The following is a 21,767-nucleotide window of genomic DNA, read 5'->3' as shown; positions in this document are numbered from 1 at the left end:
ACTGTATGTAATGTGTATAATGTTTTTTTAAAATGCAAAAGTAACACAGTTTAGGGAATTTCACGAACTTTACACAAAAGGCAGCATGGAGATAAAACCAACACATTGATTCGATAGGATTATCCAGGATTTTATTAAAACATTTAGTGTTCAACTCATGCAGGGCATAGACAAATGTTAAATATTACACTACATGTATTGGAATGAGTGAATATGTGCCAATAAAAACAAGTGCAAAGACTTTGTTCTTCAATCATCACTTAGTGGAAGTGAGCGGTACAATATTTTGCACTGATTGCAACCTCAGTTGATCAACAGGCCACAATCTAGCAGATCACCAGTTACACGACATCTCAGAGGCAGCGTCGCTGTTTCGTCTTGTGCGGATGGGGGACCAGCCAAACTCTGACTGGGCGTCGTCAGCCTGGTGGAGACGTCCTAAGCGGTAGCCATGTTTGGAACTCTGTTTCCCTGCCCATGCGCGAGGCTTGGGATTCATCTGGAAAGAGATGAAGCCGAAATTAAGTTTCTCACAGATGATGATTCAGCAGTCTACAAAACAATGAATCCATTTATGTACTATGCTCTGCTTTGCTGGTATGTGTCCTTGTACGGGTCATGTATATCCTTAATTTGTGTTTCAGATCCATTTTTTTTATATTATGGCATGGCATATTATAATATTCACGGTGCTGTTTCAAAAAATAAATAATAAGAGGATTACTGCCAATCTTTTTTTGCACATTACCCAGATGCCATCAGAAACTCTATTTTCCATTTCTCACCTGAATAAAAACAGCCGTGTTCATGTGAAGAGTCTCCACTCGCTCTGACAAGTGATTCAACCATTCGAGATGGTCAGTGATGGACTGGGTAAGATCAGCGGTGCTGGTGCTCTGTTTTTAGACGAAATGAATGTCAAAATAGAAGAGAGCTCAAGGAAAATGAGATCAGGAAGGGATTTACTGCAGACTTTACCCCAGACAAGTTGTCCTTCAGTTCGACAGCGCCAAGGCGAACATGCTCCAGTTTGTCAATCTGCTCTTTCAGCCGGTCGTCCAGCTCCTGCATCATCATCAGGCATTCATCGGACCTGACGCCACCCTTGGTCGCCATCCTGGGTCACAGGAACACACCTGTTATTCAAGTATATATTGACACAAACAGGCTTATGAGGCCTGTTAGAATTCAAATAAATTAAATGTACTTTTTTAAAAGTCCTGATACCTGTTAAAAGGTTTCTTCACTGAATTTTAGGTACAACCACCAGAGGGAGACACCGCTTTGACTTCACATACACTTTCTTTACAGATGTCCTACAGGGAACCCTTCTGTACTGCAGTGCAACAACTCTGCCGCTGTCTTTTTTTCAGACGCATTTTACAATCATCACCAGTATCTGAACCACGTCACCGATCATGAGAAATACAGCAAATTGGGTTTTTGCCAGGATCCCAATATCGTTTGCAACTGGATGAGAACATCAAAATGTAAAAATCTGGATTCAATGTTCAACTTCCACACCCACACACACACACACACACAGTGTTTTCATGACTTTTGGGGACATTACATTGACTTGCGTTCACTTCCAGGAGATTTACCCTGACAGCCAGCCTCATCCTAACCATTACCTTAAAACAAGTCTTCACCCTAAAATGTAAAATATGACGTTGTGACGACGTGCTATTGTCGCCATGAAAGAGTCAGCGCCCCACAAAATGACCGTGTAATCAGACGGCTAAAACACGCCAATGCACTTTTAGCTTAAATCTGATTTAGAGAGATATTGCAGACTGGGTAAATAATAGTTTAGGCAAACATTAAAGAAGCAAAGCTTTTCTGAACTACGGTTCATTTTGGTAAACGTCAGATGTGTTGTAAAGCCTACGGCCAACTTTTACCCCCACTAGAAGCAAAGCTCTGGGTCACTATTAGGCTCCCACAGTGGTTTTTTTTAGGAACATTGTAGCAAAAACAGAACATCAACATCAAATATTCAGAGAGCCTCGTGAACAAGGTCGCCAAAAGCCAAAAAAGCGTTGAATTCGAATGTTAAACGTTCTCAAAGAGTATGCGCGTGCAACACGCCACGGGACAACATCTCTACCACGGCGGGGTCTAAACAAAAAAAAGTAAAAAAACTTACCTTATGTATCTGAAGTAGAAACACCCAAAATACTCGGAGGTAAAAAGCCGTGTTTGTTGGGAGGTGACGTACGAGACTTCCTCACTCCGCGAGACCACCACGCAGCTGCAGACGGAAGACTCTCTTCGTCCAGACAAGTCTCTTTGTCCTGCAAACATCCAAGGAATTTGACATTTCAGACGTCACCAAACCAGCCTTTTTACAGGTGCGTTATTATTGTGGGTCACTGTTATTAACGAAATAGTGACCAGACATTGGAGAATTATCGCGTCGATTGAAAGGTAAAAATAAACTTAACTTTATTGTAATCTCACTCAGTGTTGCAGTGGATTCATTCTTAAATAATATATGTATTGTATTATTATGCCGACATTTAAGAGTGGTTTATACATTAAGAACAGTGCACTCAAAATGGTATCGTCCATCCCACATTACAGCTCATTAGTGTACAGGATTTATGAGCGTTTAAAACAACCATTTTACACCCCTCGTCTCATCTGGGTGATTTTTAGAGGCCTGAAGATGTAACCAACCTTCATTTCATAAATAAGCATCATCGAGTAACAGTTTCCTGCATGGATTACAGTAGTGTGTAGAGGACAGATGAAGAAACAAGACAATGTTTGTTAGTTATGTTTTATGGCAAATGTGTCCACGCAAACTAAATGTTTGTTAAAATATTGTTTAGTGGAAATGCTCATTGAAGGTGAGGTCCACTTAAGGTGTAACTACTGGGAGAACACTGGTGGTGCTCCGCTGGCTGATCTGAACACTTCTGCTCGATATGCTAAAACCACAAACACATGAACACTTCGTACATTTTGTTTTTTTGCCACGTAGCCTAAAATCAATTCCTCCAAAATCTCTGCTTCCACAAGAATTTGATGCATGGTTTTAATATGACAAAGTGAGAATACAGAATCAACAGTACATTTAAGAAATCACAACTGCTTTATTTATTTTCTTTCAATAAGCTCTTTCTTTCCTTTTTTCTTTTTAAACAAGGGAGAGTAATGACCAAATATCTGAAAGGATAGAGACCCGGTAGGATAAATAGAATGCTGGATCAGCTGTAGAAAGCACTGGTCCTTTGACAAAATGAAATATGCATCTTAGAAGTACACAAAAAAAGGAAGTCAGGGCAACATTTTGGTGCAGGTACAGTGATGAGAAGCATCAGGATCTTTAAGGGATGAGAGGCAAAAACACTCAAAGCCCGATAAACCTAACAAGTGAAAGCAGTCCATTCTGAGAACACGGTGACCTTTTCAACGTTGAATCCTTTATAGTACCACAATATCTAAAATGAAATGTGGGTTTAAGCCTCCCCTCGCTGATGAGGCGCGACCGTACAGTAAAATATGCATATACATATATACCAGTGAAACACTGTCAAAGATAAATCGCAACATTTTGTAGTGTCATGGAGCGTTATGGTAAGCAGTAACATTGAACCAGTTTTGGCATTGTGAGTTTCAAAATGAGTCCATTACAAAAAAAAAAGTCCTTCATAGTCCTCTGGAACTGCAGCGCTCACAAATTAAGCTAATTAAGCAAATTGTATGTTAATTCAACAAGCGATGCTAAACACCCTCACATGTGATCCATTAGCTTCTAACAGAGAAGAAGAAAAAGGTTATTTGGACCCTGATTGTGATTATAGTTAGGCTGCATTTATTGCTCGTGCCAAGTCAAGAGACCAGATGCTGACTAATCAAATGGTGATGAATCCATTCCTTCACAGGTCTCCACAGCACTGTTAAACGGAATTAGAGAAACGTCTTTTAAGAGCCTTTAAAGAAGAAGACAGGGATGTAAAAACCATCACTTACATCACATCATTTCATTAACAGATTTGATTCATTACAACCCAAACACAGCAAGAAGAACGCAAACATTTCAATCTGATATTTTAAGGGGGGGTGGGGTCCTTTACAGCAATTGCTAATGCAGCCCCACTCCCCCCCCCCCCCCCCCACAAAAACTTCACAATGAGCACCCCCCCCCCAAAAAAAAAGTGTGTTGCCAGCTTGGTTGAGCAACAGCCACTCAGTCAATGGCAGCGCTATGAATGCTGAGTTCAGGTAGTCTTTGTGAAATGTCGCTCTGTTCTAAAAAAAGAAAAAGAAAAAAGGTGTCGCCGCAAAGTTTACCCACGTTCAGCACATCACATGCTGCATCATTGCCAGTGAAGTTTCATGGAAGCGACATGATTTTGGTCAAAATGTCCACCTTTTAGTTTTCAATTTACATACAGAAGAGAGCGAGCAGAAGCATGTGAACGGAAAGAACAGAGTTTCACCACAGTTCCTGGGCGGGGTTAAGAAGATGCATTTCTAGGGCGCCGCACTTGACGTTTTGCCATGTTGACATGCAATGGTGTCTTCAAATTGGAGGATTTTTTTATTAATTTTTTCTGGGTTAACAAAATAAGTCCTTTACCAATAGCAGGAATGGGTGATGATCTTTTATAATTACCAGCAAAAATGACAATGAAAAATGACAAAAGTGCCCCACTGCATTTTAAATGTTTAAAAAGTGTTGACAGACTTTAGCTTCTCATAGTTGTATCAAGAGTCTGCCTGGTCTTAACAGCTACAGTCCATAAAGAGGGAGTAAATACAGTTTGGCAAAATGGTATGAAAAATGAACCGCCTGCCTTGAGTTGGCCATTTTCCTTTCTCCACTTTGGAGAGAAACACAAAACAAAAAAAACAGAAATATCTTTTCTCTTTTACCAATCTCTTAAAAGTGACTAATAATAAATTAAAGAGGACCTTGAAGAGATCTGTTTAAAAGACTGTATATATTTATATATATATTTTTATATCTATACGTGGTGTGAAATAATAGTGTCCAGTTCTGATAGTTCAAGAGGGATACGTCTGCATGTAGGCCCCTTGCCATGGAGCCTTGGGATCAGGTGGGTGTTGGTAGGCTCAGACATTGGTCAAGGGGCTCGTGTTGGCAGGCTGAGTGGTGTTGAGGATGTTAAGGTCCATTGTTACGCCTTGGCCTCCTCTACTTGCACCGCCTGTGGTTTGATGGCTCCAGAGCGTGCTGGTTTGGCTTGCCCCGTGGGGGGGAGGGGCTCCTGGAGTTTGCTGGTCTTTCCCTCACCCACCGCCTTGCGCACTTCTCGCATGGTCTTATTCTGCACGAAGAAGAGGCAGCGTTACCGAGACCTACAGCAGCACATCGAAGACAATGCATGTATGCACCAACACTGATAGCCCGAGGCTGATATTAAATTCCAAACAGGGACAATTCTATCCGTCTGCATTGTTTGTCAATATCAGCAGTTACTTTGCCAATTTATGCTTTGTCTGTAAAAACAGTGTTATGTTTATTATACAGTATCATGAGGCAGGAAACACTTAGCTATCCATCTATCAGCCTTAGACTATCCAATAATGTGTGAACATTTATTCATATACACAGGAATACAAGTTATTACTGCTACCACATGGATTAACAATGCTGCAATGAATATTCTAGACAACTGTGAAACATTGATAGTACAGTTAACACTATAAACACATCAATATTATCATTAACAGTATAGAATCACACTATGCCAGATCAGTCTTACAGCACGACATATATCCTATAAAGACCTGTCAGATACAGCATGTTAACTATGAATCTAAAGTCAGAGGCACACGAACAACATACACAACACAAGTAATGCAAATAGAGAAAAAAGAAAATGGATGAAATCAAATTACCTATATTTACAGTGGGTGGCTCACCTTCATGCCATCCTCTGGCCCTTTAATAGGGGCCTCGGGGACAGAGGGAGGGGTGGAGTGGGAAAGGTCACGGCCAGGATTGGGGTAAGGGGGGGGGCGGATGAGGACAGGCTTGTTGACCTGCATGACTGGTCTCTGAATGGGGTTGGGGAAAGGGCCAGTTGGGTGGGGGCGCATGTGCATCACCATGCTGCCCTGAGCAGTTGGGACCTATTGGGCCCGGGACAGGAGGAGGGGGGAGGGAGGGAGAGGGGGTAAATGAAAACACAAATAATTAGCATTCCAGAATTGAATTACTTCGGAAAAACATTTCTGCATTTAAATCAGCCGCAGGTTTGTTTCTTCAAACTAATGTCATCAGTGCATTTATTGATGTCAGGTGAGGACAATGTGGATGTGTTTAACCAATCATCTTATTCAATTTTAATTCTTAAAAGCAATCTTTTTGAGATGCAGGATATACACAAACCCATTAAAAAAAAAAAAAAAAACAATACCTGCTGAGCGTAATGTGTAGGCAACAGGCCTCCAGGACCAGAGGGCTTCCCACTGGGGCTGGCAGACCCAGGCCTGATGAGGAGAGGGGAGGAAGAAAGTAAAAGTGTGACACCTTTGTGATGCAGCATCTCTCACTTGTTGACAGAGCAAAGCTTCATGTCTGTTTGAGACAGATTTCTTCTATTATAAGTCATTTCCACTCACCTGTAGGACCCTCCGGGCATGCCTTGGGAATGATTGGGCTTATCAGAATACTGAAAGCCTTTCATTTCCATCTGTGAGCCCTGAGAATATGGCAATGAGAAAGACATATCGTCACATAAATAATTAGACGTTTCATAGATAATAGTTATGCAGTATTTTATTTGTCTACATGTTTTTGAGGGATAAAAATAGAGTTTGACATCCATTTTTGCACTAATCCCTGAACAGAGCAGTTTCTTTGGTTGAGCATCATAAGATCAGTAAGTCCCACCTCTCGGCTGCCGGTCATGACCGCACCCTGGGAGCCAGGTGGCAGCATCCGGCGTGGGCCGCCAACTGACAGGTTCTGGCCCTGCTGCAGCTGGATCGACTGTGGCATGATGAGATGCTGCTGAGCTGAGCCGTAGCGCAGCTGAGAGCCAGGTAGGGGCATGGCCACCTAGTGAAAACAAGGATTTGAATGTAAATGTTGTCCAATGATGGTCTGACTATGCCATGAAGGCTTATACGTGGGCAGCTAACAGGAACGTTATTTAGCAGCATCAAGAGGAATACAGTATCTTCAGCAATCCACTAACCTGAATGAGCTGAGAGTCCATTAGCTGGGAGGAGCCCATACCGGGCCCTTGGTTCATCTGGCTGTCGTAGACTAGCTGCTGGTTGCCATTCATGGGCTGATAGTGGGAGCCTGACTGCGTCTTGACCATGTCTGAGGGCTGCATGCCGGGGAAAGGAGAGTAGGGCCCCTTGAGAGGGGCTCCACCCGACAGCACCATGGGGCTGGGCTGTGACAGGTTGGGGTGCATGTAAACCTGGGACCTGAAAGGGCCGAGACACAGCAGGGCAGCAGCATGAGGAAAACATTCAAACTACATAGATGATATGACTAAAGTGAAGCTAATTGATGGGACCAGTGGAAATTCCTTGATAGATCGAGGTGGCAGTACCTGAAGGGGGGAATGGAGCTGAACATATCTTGGGACTGAGAGACGGGCAGACCTCCCCGAAGCCCCAACTGAGCCTGAGCCTGAAGAGACGTGTGCAAAGAGATCGGAATCTGCTGGGCGGCCGCCGCCTGAATGGATGAACAGAACTAACATGATGACAATTCTGCTTAAACACAAACGAAGCACAAACTGTCTGTGCGGGTGTGTATGTCTGTATGCGTCTATCTCGCTACCTGTTGGTAGGTCTGCTGCTGGGTCATGGTGGGAGGTACGAGGCGGGTCTGGCTGGGAAAAACATGACCATCCAGATACAACGGGGGAATATGACTACCTACAAAAAAGGGAAAAACAAAAGGCTTTCAGTTCAGTTCCACTCAAAGATTAAGGCCTCATCAAATAGAGAAAATGAAATGCAGTTTTACCTTGCATGGACATGGAAGGTGCTACTGACGCCACAGGCATTGGAGGCATTGAAACCCCTCCAAAGGAGCTGTAGCTGACACCGCTGGAGGAGCCAATGTTGCACGGCGGCTGAGCACCGGAGACAACTCCGCCAGGAGAGCCCTGCTCGGGGAGGGACTGGGAGTTCTCCCACGCTTTGCGGGCCGATTCCATCTGAAGAAAAAGAAACATTTAAGGTCGATGTGACATGTTTGAATAACACAGACAGTTTAGCCTTAATGGATTGCAATTCAAATACCTTGAGAGTGAGGTCAGCACTGGGGAAGGAGAGGGGGTTGAGGTTAATGCCAGGCTGCAGGTGGTTGGAACGCAGCATGGGGATACTCTGATTGAGAACAGTCTGTTTAAAAACAAACAAGTTCAGGATAAATCAGTTGCGAGCATTGTATTGACAATTCCTGTGACTATTGTCGCATCATTAACGCATTTGGACTCGTTATTTTATTCACAAGACACCACATAAGTACAGATATAATCACTCACATTGGTAGTGAGTACGTCCTGAAGCTTGTTGACAGGATTGGACACGGGAACTGCGGTGGAGCCCGGTGGAAGGCTGAAATCAGAGTCTTTGGCACTGACGCCAAACTCAATAGGAGGCACAGGCAGCACGGTGTCCACGTGGAGGTCCACGCCATTGACCGGCGTTATCGGGCCACCTTCCAGCCGATCGACACCTTCGGACCCCTTGCGGTGCTTTAGGGAGCGTTCATTCCCGATAGGCCCTGGCTTGTGCTGTTCTTTACTCTGCTCTGGGCCGGCATCAGAGTCCTGGCCAAGAGGAAGACAAGGCAGTGATTGGTTGACGTTTCTCAATGCTGTAGCCAACTTGTTATTTGTTAATAATAAAACAAAACCAGGATTCAGAGAATATATGCAGTGAGCAACTGCATTGTACTACCTCAGAGTTGGGCTCGCTCCCAGTGTAAGACACCTGTTTAGTCCACGAGTCCCCTGAAGACTGTACTGAAAGAGCTAAAGAAGAGAAATGAACTCCATTAGTGAAGAATGCAATCAATGTGTCTCTTTTTACACAATTTCCAGTCACAAAAAAAGCCTTGAACCATCTATGAAATTGATAAATACAGAGCTACAAAGCTATATTCTGCTGTGTGTTACAATAAAACAAAGATGCTCTAAAATAATGTTACTGCTAAATAGCATTGACAAAAGCATCAAAAACAAAGCGTTGTCACAGAGTTGGGTCGGTCTACTACCTGAGCTGTTGGTCTCCCAGATTTCAGTTCCCAGGTTGTTGGAAGACAGAGCGTCCTCGGGTTGCTCAAGGCTCATGCTTCCCTGCTTTTTCGCAAAGCGTGGCGGTATCTTGGATGCAATGATCCTGTTCTTCACTGGAACCTGACACAGGCAACAACGATAAAGAGCGTTAACTACACACTTTGTGTTTATCCCCGGCATGACTACAGAGCATATGTTAACTTACGGCAGATCCCTGCTCCTTCCTCCTCCTATCGTCCTCCTGTGGGCGTCTTTGCTTTTTGGACAAGGCATCCTGGTATCCGTCTGGATTTGAAACTGGTCCCCCTGAGTCCCCCTCAACTACAAAACAGGCATGTGGTCAATGTAAAATGATCTGCAGATAGGTAGGAACTGCAGATGTGAACAGCATGCAACATCATCCGTTTGTTTTTTAGCTTAAATTAGACGAGCATCGTCCTAGAAATATATAAATGTAGCAGCAACAATTCTAAAATTCATATGGGCAACAGTTCACCATCAGAATTGTTCATTTCCATCAACACAAAAAGAGAAAGAACTCACTTGGGTAGCTGCTGAGCTCATACTGGGACAGATTTTCAGTCATGTCCGTCTTGATAGATCCTTGCTTCAGTTCCTTATCCATTTTCTTCCCCGAGGGTTCATTGGGCTCCCGCTCCTCTGGTTGCTCTATGCCGTAGACTGAGCCCGACTCATCTGAGCTTCTGCTGGAAAAACAGGCAAGGGAGAGACGAAGGGTTTTAATTGGGCATTCTGACATCAAAAAATGAACAATAACCTAATAACATCTGAGAAACTTGTGGTCAAATAAGTCTCATTTTGACACTTAAAAACAAATATCTAAAACATATATTTCAGTTGGCAAATTAGGCTCAGCAAAGGCTACAGGAGCAGCAAGAAAAAGAAACAGGATGATTTGAAATTCAGGCTCAATGCTGTGGAGAAAAAAAAGACAATGACTTCAACTTTTTTTCTATGATTCACCTCACCTTTTACAAGAAGTCCCTCCATTCTGCCAACTGTCACTCCTGTTGGAGGAGGGCGGATTATCCGGCGTACGTGACATCTTGCTCACTTCCAGCAGTGACGGCTCTCCTTTCCTGTTCTGCCGTTCCACCAACGGTCTCTGGCTGGAGAAGCTCCTCTTGCAAAGTTCCCTCTTCTCGCCAGAGCCTGGCTCCCCGTGGCCAGAGTCTGAGGGAATATCACCGTGTCCTTGTGTAGCCGGGCCTCCGACTCCACCTCGCTTCTCTCTCCAGTCAAAGTCGCTGTTCTCTGATCCGGTCTCCCATTCCTCTACCTGACCGTGCTGGCTCGGGCGTCCACCAGTGTAGTGGCCGCTGGGCCAGTTCTCCTCCCCGCTGCCTTTGGGGCGAGCAGGCCAGGGGTTTGCAAACTCTCCATTGATGTACTCGTCGCTCGTCCACTGGTTTGAGCCAGGTTGAGGATCTTGTTGTAGACGACGGAAGCGCGGAGGCTTGTCTTGACGGGGTGGACGCCGCCTTCGTATCATCTGCCTGTCAGGGTTGTCGTTGTCGAAGTAGTACTCTCCTTCACGGTCCTCTGTGCCGTTTTCCACGAAGGAGCCGGTGGATTTAGGCGGGTAGTTGAGAGCCTCGCGTTCAACAGGGGGTCTGCGGGTGTAAGTAGTCTCAGCTCCAGGTACATAACCATTTTCTTGCATGGAGCCACCAGTGCTACTGAACTGGGGCCCACGGCCCCTCCATGTAGAAATGTCCCTGGATCCTCCAAAGCCTCGACTGTAACTTCCAGTGGTGTTCAGTCTGGGAGGCAGCATGCGACCTCCGAAACCCCTGCTGACTTTGGTCTTTTCTCTGGAATCTTGGGCCGCCTGGTCATCTGTGTACACCTTGTTGGATCTCCAGGAGTCTCTATCAGCCTTACGGACTTCTCCAGACTCTGTGTAACCGTCTCCATTTTCAGATCCCTTCTGGCGGCGCCTCTTGGGCAGTTCCTCATACTCTGAGGTTTCGCTTAAGGTCTCGCTGACATTGCGCCTGCGGGGCTTGCCCCTCTGGAACTCCTCCACCGTGACAAGGTCCCTAGTTTCTCTGCCTCTGCCTGTCCGCTGAGGGCCACTGCTGCTGTTATTGTTGTTGTAAGCCCCCCTGAGATTTTCTCCAACTCGGCCACCACGGGTTCCACCTCTTGAGCTAAATTCCCTAAATCCTCCTCGACTGCGGCCTCTCCCTGTTCCTCTGACTGCACCAAAGGCCTGTTCTTCATCAATGAAGATCCAGTTGTTGCGGCGTGGTGCTTGAGGCTCCCGAATTTCCTGGCTTTCTCTCAGTGACTGGTTCTTGCCACTGTCCCATGTGCTCTCTTTGGGAGAGTCATCGCTGTGGGTGCTCAGAGGCCTGTCTGTTTTGGTGGGAGCTGGTGACTGGCGCTGCCTCTCCTCAAGCTGCTTCTCAACAACAGGTGATGCTGAACGCCTGTTGCTGGCAGGTTGGTTATCTCTCTTCAAATCGTAAACGTTAGTAAGGACTTCTTTCTCCAAGCGGTAGGGGACGGGCTTCTCCTCGGGCTCAGGTTTAGGCTTCTCATTCTCTTTATCTTCGACTTTGAGAGCCTTGAGTACTGGTTTCTTGATGGGCCCAGTTCTGCGAGTCAAGGTGCGCCCACTGCTCTCAGATGGCTGGCCAACACTACTACTGGAACTGGGCTCGGACCACTGGCTTTGGACATTGTTGAGTCCTGCATCTTGTTTCTGGCCTCCATCTCTTTTCCAGTTGTCCAAGTTCTCATCGTGAGATTCACCTCCGTCTTTCTGATGCTTCTCTCTTGAGTCTTGTTTTTGGTAATCACCATCTGCATGACTCAAGGAGTGGTTCTGAGCAGTGGTCAGCAAGCCTTGGTCATGGTGTTGGTGTTCTCTGTCTGGGCCTCGGCTCTGGTAGGCATGATGGGGGATATCATCTCGGGGGTGGCTCAAGCTCACATTGGCCCTCTCTTCATAGGAGTCCTGTTGGGTGCAGGCCACATCACTTCTGTGGAAAAAAGACACAAAAGAAGATGAAGAATGACAGAAACAGACAGAGGCCAATGTCAGTAAGCAGGGTTTTACATGGGAATGTTTTGTGAGGCCAGTTCCAATGAAATAATGCCTTAATCTAAGAACTGCAAAATTCAACAGCTCTAATATTTAAAACACAATAACTGACCTGTCCTCTGGCTGACCACTGTTTGAGCTTTCATGCGGTCTCTGGTAAGGTGGAGTGAAGCTGCGCATGGGGTAGCCATCTTGGTTCCACATGGGGTACGGCTCAGTGGAAGGGGTTCTCCTCTCCTGGTGCAGGTTGGAATGGCATCCCTCATCGGAACCAGGGCTGTTCAGGTGGTCTGGATGCATCATGGGTTTCATCATTCCTGCTGAAAACAAATCAGTGTTTGTATTTCATAGCCTCATGATGAAAAAAAACCGGAGGAAAGTGTGATTACAGATGTGAAAGTATCCGTTATTGCTCACCTGAAGAGTGGACAGCACCGGGGTAGTAGTCCACAGGAGATCGTCCTTGGGTCATACGGGGATCCATGAAAGGCGGCATCATCATCCAGCGGGGATCGAACCCGAGAACATGTGGGGGATAGTAGCCCCGCTGGCTGTGGCTTGAACCGGACGGGGCAGTGTGACCTGACTGCTGCCAGTGCTGCATCTTGTATACTTGTTCCTGTAGAATGTATGCAACAAATACACTTCTAAGAGATTGTGCACAACGAGTGTATGGGTTAGAAGGTGTATCAGCCGGTGCTCACCTGCTGTTGATGGTGCTGGGGCTGCTTTTGAAAGCGGGGCGGGATAGGTTTGGAGGGATGACGTCCACTGTAGTCTCCTGGGGGGGAGGAGGGCTCTTGGCCTTCATCCTCATTGGCACGGTAGTTAGAGAAAGCGGGTTCATCGCGGTAACTATGGCCGGGAGAGCTGTCTTGGGGACACTCACTTCCTTCTGTAAAAAACATTTGATCACAGAACATGCTTAGAATTTGCCATGATGGTCTGTGATAAGTAGGCACATGTACACATCTACAAGCTGGTTTTTACCTTTTGTGCTGTACTGCCAGTTCTCATTGTGGCCTTTACTCTCTTCCCTGTCTGGGGACAGTGGAGCCTCTTTGCCCTCTCCCTCTTTCTGGCCCTCCTCTGTTCTTGATGTCTGCCTTTCAGTCTTCCCGAACTTCTCATCCAGCTTTTTGAGTTTTTCAGCACAGGCAGCCAGCCGCTCCTCGCGGGCACACCTCTCCTCCTCCTCCCGGCGTCTGCGAGCTCTCTCAACAGCCTCCAGCAGCTCAGGTGACACATACTTTGCCCTGGCTGGAGCCTGAGACTGGCGCTGGTGATCGTCGTGGTCCGCCAGTGACTCACCTTGGTTTTTCTGCTGGGCCTAGAGACGGAACAAAGGCAGAGGTATATATTGGAGACTATAAAAAATATCTAGAATGTGTCCTAGAATGCATTTTAAATCTCTGAGTGACCAAAAAGATTGAATGATTTTAAGGATACCCTAAATTACATTGTCTGCCAAGTCCATCCACTCACATTGACAAAAACAAAATATAAAATAAGTACCGCAAATGTGCAACTCTACTCGTTTAGTTCAGGGAATTTTAGGGACAAATTTTTCACATTGAAACAGGCCAAAAAAACAGAAACATAATCTGTATTTCTATTATGGCTGTCACAATGTTTTCAGTTGCCAAACAAGAGACACGGCAAGTGAAAAGTAGTCAGACACTCTATGGTTACTGCAAGGTCATCGCTCCCACTTCACAATGACAGTCTCACTTGCTATTCATATGCTCTGCAGTGTTGCAGTCACGGAGGGATTAAAGAGCAAGATGTGTTATAACTGTGGATAACATCATAATGAGTTAATATTAGAGTCGTCTCAGAGGAGGAGGATGAGAGTGGAAAAACACAACATAGTTTGTTGTTACCAGGGTGTCCGTAGAGAGATGTCTGCTGTTGGTCTTCCTGGGCTGCTCGTGATGGTGATGTTGGAAGGAATAGCTCTCCTCAGGGCCCTCCAGAGGATAAGACACCTCACCTGAATTTAGGGAGGACTGGATCTGACGCTGGTTCTCTCTCTCCCATTCAGTCCTAAAAAAATAACGCATCAAAATTTAACCAGGAGCCCTTTAAATTATGTTTAAAAAAAACAACACAATAGTTTAATCGTATTTAGAGCATCAATGAGCCATCGGGAAAGAGATCTCACCACATCCTGCGTTTATCACCGGAGGGGTCATCTTCGTCATCACTGAACTTAAGCTTCTCACTGTAGTCAACTTCCTCATGGAGTCCTAGAGAAACAAAGTAACAGTCAGCGGCAGTAATGTGGGATGAGATATCGAGCATTGGGAACAGGCGTTGGTATCCTATCTGCATGCTCTCAGCTGGGAAACAGGAAAAACAATGTGGGAGTTCCTGCCTGTAAACAGAGCTCCATTACAGCCAGTGATTGCGATTAACCTCCTACTTTTCTATTACCTATTCAACGTTTTGGTGAAGGCAGTTCACACGAATCTTAAAAATACTGACCTGCCCACCCATCCTCACAGTCATTGTCGAGCTCATCCAGATCCTTCAGGTCATCTGGATTAATGATGGCTGGACGTTGGGGTCTGTCTCCAGGCCTGCGGATGGGCTGAGAAGAGGGTCGAGGTGGAGCGCGAACAAAGCGGTTCTCTCCTCTAACATCGCCACTGCAATCAGAGATGGTAGAAAGACAAATTAGCCCAATCTCAGAACCCATTGGCTTTCGGTCTGACGACAGACGAGACTGGAGTAAGAGTGGAGAGATGACGTCTACGATCGGTGTGTTTCACAAGTAGACAGTTTACTAATCTAAATCATGATCACAACACAGCCGAGGACTTCTAAAATTGCATTCCTGCCAATGCGCTCTGCCTGTTGCGGTCCACACAGACTGGCAACCTACTTCATTAACGGATGAACGCTTTCACATTGTGAATGTACTTACTTGACAAGTTCAGGTTTGGCGTAGCTCTGTCTAAAAGTGGGTTTGCTCTCAAATCGGGCTGGAGCTGCTACAGTGGCAGGAACATGGTCGGTACCTGGGGCTTCACGTGTGTCTTTAGAGCACATCTGAAATCAGCAGGACACAATGTGTTCATACGAGAAAAACAACAAGCCGTCAAAAGGATTTGTGTTGTTTCTGGCTATTTCACATCGTACTTACAAATGCAGGCAACATGTCATGGTAGACAGCAGTTGAAGTGTGGTGAAGCTGATACTGCAGAGCAGTGGGGATGGTTATTCTGCGGACAGGCTGGGCGGGTCGCAGCGAAGGCTCCTTGGGGTCGAGGACTGGTGACTGAGCCGTCGCTACACTAGAGGAGGTTGTGCTGGCAGAAGGGGGGTGGGATGAGGCGGGAGGGCTGCCGTTCTCAACCAGGGCAGTGAGCTTAACCTCAGGTTCAGCTGGCAAGCCGAGGGTCAGGGACGAGGGCTGAAGGTTCCTGCCACCACCTTCCCTCCAGCTCGTCACATCTTGAAGTGGGGAGAGTTAAGATTTCATTAACACTGGAACAGCTAATCCAGAACATCACAAATGGGCCAATTTAATAATTTGCTTTCCAGCAGACATCCTGTTATCTATGGGATGGCCAGACCACTTTTGAGTGAAGACTTACTCTGGGGGCGGAGGCTTGGTCCGGGCCCATACGACGGATCGAAGCCGCTTCTTTCCTTGCCAGCCCTGTCCTGTTCTCCAGCTGCCTTTAGCGTGGGAAATTCCTCGTGAGAGAAGGGCTGAAGTCGGTTTAAGACCCTTGAACCTGATGTCAATGAAAGAAGTTGCATTAAGAAAAACATTTAGTCTGCCTTACGCAAACAGTAGAATGTTGGACTCCGTGGCAAAGGCGTGTGGGGGTCACAATCTGGACATTAGCACGTATCTTGATTTTAAACACACCTCAATCTCAATTACAGATACATCTGAGATGACTCACCATCTTGCTCTACTGCCTTTCCATTTAGCTGGGCCCATTGCTTTGGTCCACCTGTGTTTGCGTTCTGTGGAAATGAAGAAAAAGTATTTTAAGTCCAGTTCTCTTGCACATCTCCTCTTGATTTTTTAAAAGATATTTAATTTGTATTGAGGAGTGTTTCTCTAAAATCTAATTGTTAAAACACATACATACCTCCTGGTTGGCTACCGGTGAGGGCTTCTGAAGATTGGAGACAGACTTCTGTAAAGCCAGCTGTGGCTGCAACTCCGGCAGCTGTGGTATTGATGCAATAGAACTATAAGGAAAAAAAGTTTTGTGAAATAATGTGAAAGCGGGCTACAGGTATAATGACTTGATAAAAGGCAAGAGCAGAGAAACACAAGACTTTGGGTGGACAGACTGGACCTCAAGGCAACAACAATAAAGCTTTGTAACAAAGCTTTATTGAACTTTTTCCTGACGTTGCCTTCTGAGAAGGATAAACGTGTATTAAGTCGATACTGGTCTCTTAGAACGCACCTTTCCATTGCACCCGGTAGAGTTAACTTGTTTTCCTTCATTGCTCCACAGCCTACATCTTTATGACCGAAAGCCACAAACTAGAAAAGCTATAATATTTGCAAACGGATCTTAAAATAAGCTATAAAATAATTACTTGTAGTACACTGGGTTTCCCTGAACTTTAATATAATACTTAGATAAGTGGGTAGTTTAGAGAGTTTAAACCATTCTACCCTCACCTCTTTTGATCGGGTTGTTCCTGCTTGTTCGCCCATCCTGTACCGTCCTTCGGCACAATAATCACGTTGGGATCGTTTCCTTTGTTTTCGGACTTCAAGCTCGGCAGGTGAGCAGGTGGGGGCATGCGCCGGGCTGCGGCCACTTTGCCAAGACTCTGCAAGCCATGTCGCGGAACTGCCGGGAGAGAAAACACGGGTAGATAAAGCAAGGGGAATGAGATTTACAGTGGGATATACACACGGTAACAAGCGATGCAAAGAAAGTAATCAAGTATTGAGAAGAGACAAAAAATGATCAAACGTACCTGCGTTTTTCTGATTTTCTATTGATTTTCCCTTGTACTTGTCAAATAGGCTAAGTGAGGAATACTTGCTTTTCCCATCCTTGGACTTGGTTATTTGCCCCAAACGATCGGACATTGCGATGTAATGTCATCGAGTATGTAAATTTTTCTTTGTGCCTCTTCCCAGTGCCTTTTGATTCTACAAAGACGGGAGGAAAATAAATGTCAACCGTAAGTACAGACCTCACTGTGAGATCAAAACATTCAACCTTCAAGGTGGAGGATGTTCATCTTCAGGGCTCTTCAGGAGTGCGAGATACAATTTCATGTGGTCGCATTCATCACGTGTACCATGTGCATGCACCTGGTTTTGAGAGGCAGCTGAGCGAAATTTAACTCAATACGTGCGCACATAGCGCTGCCTAGCTTGTCTACGTTGCGGCGTAAGAGTTCACAAAACAATCCATACTTCCTTCAATAGTAGCACCAAAATTCTACTTAAGCACAGTACTGGTGTAAATGTGCCTAGTTATTTCAATCACTGAATAATACCATGCTGTCCCAAAAAAAGGGTGGGACCAAATCATGCGCTACCAGTGGAAAAGTTAGTCTGGAGTCCTGATCGATCTGAATGTGTGAGGATGAGTAGTATCTACATTTTGTCATTTGTGAATTCATGCTCGAGTACCAAAAGACACCATATTTTAAGAGAAAAAATCATTTTCAGGAGCTGCAAAAAGCAGCAAATTGTAATTGAGGGATTCAGTTTTTTTGTTTTGTCTTTTAGTTGGAAAAAAAGAGAAATGTAAATAAAGGATTTATAATTATTAAGTTCTATATATTAATAAAATAAATCCACTTCACATAAAATAAATCTCAGGTCCCCCTCCATTGGCATTGTACAGCACACATTAGAGCGCTGTCCTTAAATGCACATTTGATTTGAAATGGGAAAAAGTGATTTGTTACATGTCGACATGGACTGCTTTGAAACTTTACTTCACAGTTCTTGCTTATTTCATATCCTGACCTGAGGGCAAAGACACAAAGAAGTCATACTTGTCTATGACATGCTGCCTAAGTGGCAAGGTTGCTTGTGTAGGATTAATGGTATTTTGGACAAACACATACTTTAAAACAACTGACTTTCTGTGATCAAAACGAATGCTGCAGACATGCTGCTCTCTATATGTCAATAGTAATGTTATGCAGGTTTGAATGAGACAAAAATCACTGTGTTCAAACCAGACACCAATCAATCTGAGCATCGCCATTTTTTATGTATGATATAACAGCTCAGGTGTGTGGAGTATCCAGAGTAAAGGGGAACATCGTTTCTTTAGCTTCTGGGTATTTCAAAAAAAAAAGTTAGTTCTATGCTTTGATCACCACAAAATGAAGTCAGTCACATTAACCATGTGTTTGGCTTGATACCACTAATAGTAAGGGGGAAATGTGTTTAAGCCTTTTGACAGAAATATCCTTTTAAATGTTTGTAGGAAAGCTTTGGATTGTGGCACATATGTTTAAGTTAGAACCAAGCACCCAACGCACTAGGTTAAGCTTATACACTAATGCGCTTATCCAGAGTTCACATCTGACAAAAGCCTGAAGTTACATACTTGAATAACATGAAATTGTTCACTCAAACACTCCTTGTTACCACACAGAAATATGCTGACATACATCCAATTTTGTGCAAACACATATCGCACTTACTACTGTAACTTCTAATGGAACCAACGACAGAAGTACACAAAAACATGTAGATAAACACAATTCTGCAAGACCCTGTAAATACTAAATTGAAATATAACGGCAATAAATTAATTGGGTTTACCAATTGAGCTCATGTGGCCGCAAATATAAACTATAGCAATAGCAGTAAAACAAGATCCACCAACGTGTTATACACAGGAAAGCAGAATTATTATTACGTTCACCAAGACAACGTTAAGTTGCGCTAACATTTCGAGGCGATTGCTTAATACAAGTACGAACACGATATAGATGGAGACACAAGGCTTTCATAATCTAGGCTAAATGCTCATGTTTATGTTTATATATATAGATAGATTATATATATATATAGATTATATATATATATATATATATTATATATATATATTATATATATAGATTATATATATATAGATAGATTCTATATATATATATATATATATATATATATATATATTATATATATATATATAAATAAATATATATATATACACATATATATATACATATACATATATATACATATACATATATATACATATACATAGATATAGATATATATACATAGATATAGATATATATACATAGATATATATATATATACATAGATATATAGATACATATATATACATATATATACATATATAGATAGATAGATAGATAGATAGATAGATAGATAGATAGATAGATAGATAGATAGATAGATAGATATAGATATATATATATACTAGATTAAAGCAATGAAAGACCCCAGATGTTTTGAATATTTTGTACAAACGCCTATGCTAAATAATGATGGTCGTTTCAGCTGAATACCAGACATCCCGTAACGTAACTTAGGTTATCGAAGGCCGCTGCGTTGAAGCTCCGCATAGGCGTTTTTACCGAGATTTACCAGGAAAAACATCGGTCCATCGAGTTCGATTTAGCGTTAGATTTAGAGCATTAGAACAGATAATACCACTCCTTTATACTTTAATTTCAGATAAACCTTAACATTTCCTTAAGGACCACCAAAATTAGAAAACTAGCGTTAGGTGACATTTGGTTAGCTAACGTTATGACGGGTAACATTAGAAATGCATTGAAGCAGTTTACATTTTAACGGTTATTTCAATCAGACAATCAATACAAAACGAAACAAGCACAACACATGACTTTACAAGCTTCAAGTATAACATGCTTTTGGCCGGCAGCAAAAATAACGTTTGACCTCCTTAACGTTAGCTGTGGGTGTCGTTACCTCATTGGAAGCTAATGCTAATTCCAGTACATTACACACCAGCCAGTCCGCTGCACAACAACAAAAACAACTGACGTTGTCAATATAAAACCAAAAACGAGGCCTAGTCTATTTAGCAGGGAATTAAGTTAAAACGAATATTAACGTTACCTTACGTTGAATTGAAACGTAACAACACAAACGTCAAAAAGGACATTGCTGTTGCTAGCCATCACTAGTCAGATATGCTAACTGGTGACTGAAGTCAGTGGCTATGTAAACATGGCCAACAGTGGCTGTGCTTCTGGGGAGCTGTGTATCATATCGTATTTATTTATTTTACCACGTATTAGACTGTGCACATACGGATGCATTTATCATTTGCTGTATATCCTAGCTAGCACGTAGATATCACAACACACCAGCCACTTGTTCATATTTAACATTAGCTAGCTTCGCCAGTCAAAAACTAGCGACACAGCGATGCCGTTTAACTTCCACTCTAGCTAGTGTTTCAAAAACAACCTTGGTAGGCCGGGAGTTTTCACAGCATTCACATTTATGCATGGCAATATTAAAACAGACTGCTTTTTTAAAGGGAAACCTCTGTAAAAACACACAGACCAATGTTAACATTTTCAACCGTTCGTTGTTGTTTTTTTACAGAACGGTCTCACGACAGCGATGGGAATGTAGGGTAAGGCGATTAAAAATGGCTGCTGCCCAGAACAAAGCAACAATAAAACTGGGCAGCGGAGAAAGACAAGCAAAATTGGGATATTTTCACACAACCACCTGCCTCCATAACTCACCAACTCAACGGCTTTGTGTATCTTCGGATCAGTGACGGTGATATAGTTCCACAAAATGTTGTCTATTCAAAGGATGGATGGAGATTGAAAAGCCCAATCTTCATAGGTTGAACCGATTTCAGCGGTGTTGCTGGGGTTCTACCCGGCCTGGAAATGATCACGGCTGTGTGAAGGCTGGCTCGGCTCGCGACAAACGTCATACGTCACCAAACGTCTTTGGCACAACACAACACGCGCCCCTGCTGGTTGATTCCAGCAACTATAGGAACATCATATTCATTTTAGCAATGTTCAATCATCATTTATGAAAGAAAATGTATCTTACAAACTGCTGTAAATGTCATTCCAGGCCTATTAACATTTAATTAAAAATAATAATATGAGATTAAATAGGGCGCACCCAGAGATTAGGTGATAAAGTAGGTAGGGTAGAGTCAACTCCTCTAGTGTTACCTTCTATTTATCTTTTCATATATGAGAGTAGGCTATTGCTATTAACTGTAATAAATAACATCTGGCACCCCATGTACATGGTCGTTTCTGCATTTCTACCCCTCTACCTCTGTCCTGATCACTTTCGAATAAAGGCAAACAGCAAAAGAAAATAGACTTTATAATATTTTATAACAATTAAAAAAAAGATGTGTGCAGAATACATTAAAATATATGTTGACAATACATCTTAAATGTATATTGAAATTAACTCTGAAATGCAAGACAGTTTT

General features: G+C 43.6%; 2 protein-coding genes across 6 annotated transcripts; both read right to left on the bottom strand.

The window, feature by feature from the left end:
- Positions 1–109: 109 nt before the first annotated feature.
- Positions 110–2,278, bottom strand: LOC306792188 (uncharacterized protein). The gene is made up of 4 exons (XM_079289228.1): positions 2,150–2,278; positions 979–1,117; positions 786–896; positions 110–499 (listed from the first exon to the last, which is right to left on the bottom strand). The coding sequence occupies exons 2-4, from the start codon at positions 1,114–1,116 to the stop codon at positions 335–337; spliced, it is 414 nt and encodes a 137-aa protein (XP_079145354.1). The 5' UTR covers position 1,117; positions 2,150–2,278; the 3' UTR covers positions 110–334.
- A 1,893-nt stretch (positions 2,279–4,171) lies between these two features.
- Positions 4,172–21,179, bottom strand: prrc2b (proline-rich coiled-coil 2B). 5 transcript variants are annotated; one of them, XM_079289472.1, is made up of 31 exons: positions 21,043–21,179; positions 17,290–17,467; positions 16,985–17,159; positions 16,437–16,539; positions 16,245–16,308; positions 15,927–16,070; positions 15,473–15,783; positions 15,254–15,378; positions 14,812–14,975; positions 14,489–14,573; positions 14,208–14,370; positions 13,315–13,654; positions 13,029–13,219; positions 12,742–12,943; positions 12,437–12,644; positions 10,241–12,262; positions 9,795–9,958; positions 9,457–9,572; positions 9,230–9,371; positions 8,914–8,987; positions 8,496–8,783; positions 8,251–8,352; positions 7,973–8,165; positions 7,784–7,881; positions 7,551–7,696; positions 7,182–7,422; positions 6,875–7,042; positions 6,604–6,683; positions 6,399–6,471; positions 5,902–6,111; positions 4,172–5,303 (listed from the first exon to the last, which is right to left on the bottom strand). In XM_079289472.1, exons 2-31 carry the CDS (start codon positions 17,402–17,404, stop codon positions 5,154–5,156), a joined length of 6,657 nt encoding a protein of 2,218 aa, XP_079145598.1. In that variant the 5' UTR covers positions 17,405–17,467; positions 21,043–21,179; the 3' UTR covers positions 4,172–5,153. The 5 variants fall into 5 exon arrangements, with proteins under 5 accessions (XP_079145598.1, XP_079145600.1, XP_079145602.1 ...); XM_079289474.1 differs by having other exon boundaries at positions 7,551–7,678; XM_079289476.1 differs by having other exon boundaries at positions 7,551–7,678; positions 9,795–9,955.
- Between the last annotated feature and the right edge of the window lie 588 nt (positions 21,180–21,767).

The sequence above is a fragment of the Melanostigma gelatinosum genome (genome assembly GCF_949748355.1).
Source record: "Melanostigma gelatinosum genome assembly, chromosome: 18".
NCBI lineage: Eukaryota > Metazoa > Chordata > Actinopteri > Perciformes > Zoarcidae > Melanostigma > Melanostigma gelatinosum.
Note: the sequence above shows the minus strand (reverse complement) of the source record. Positions and strands in the feature narration are given on the sequence as shown.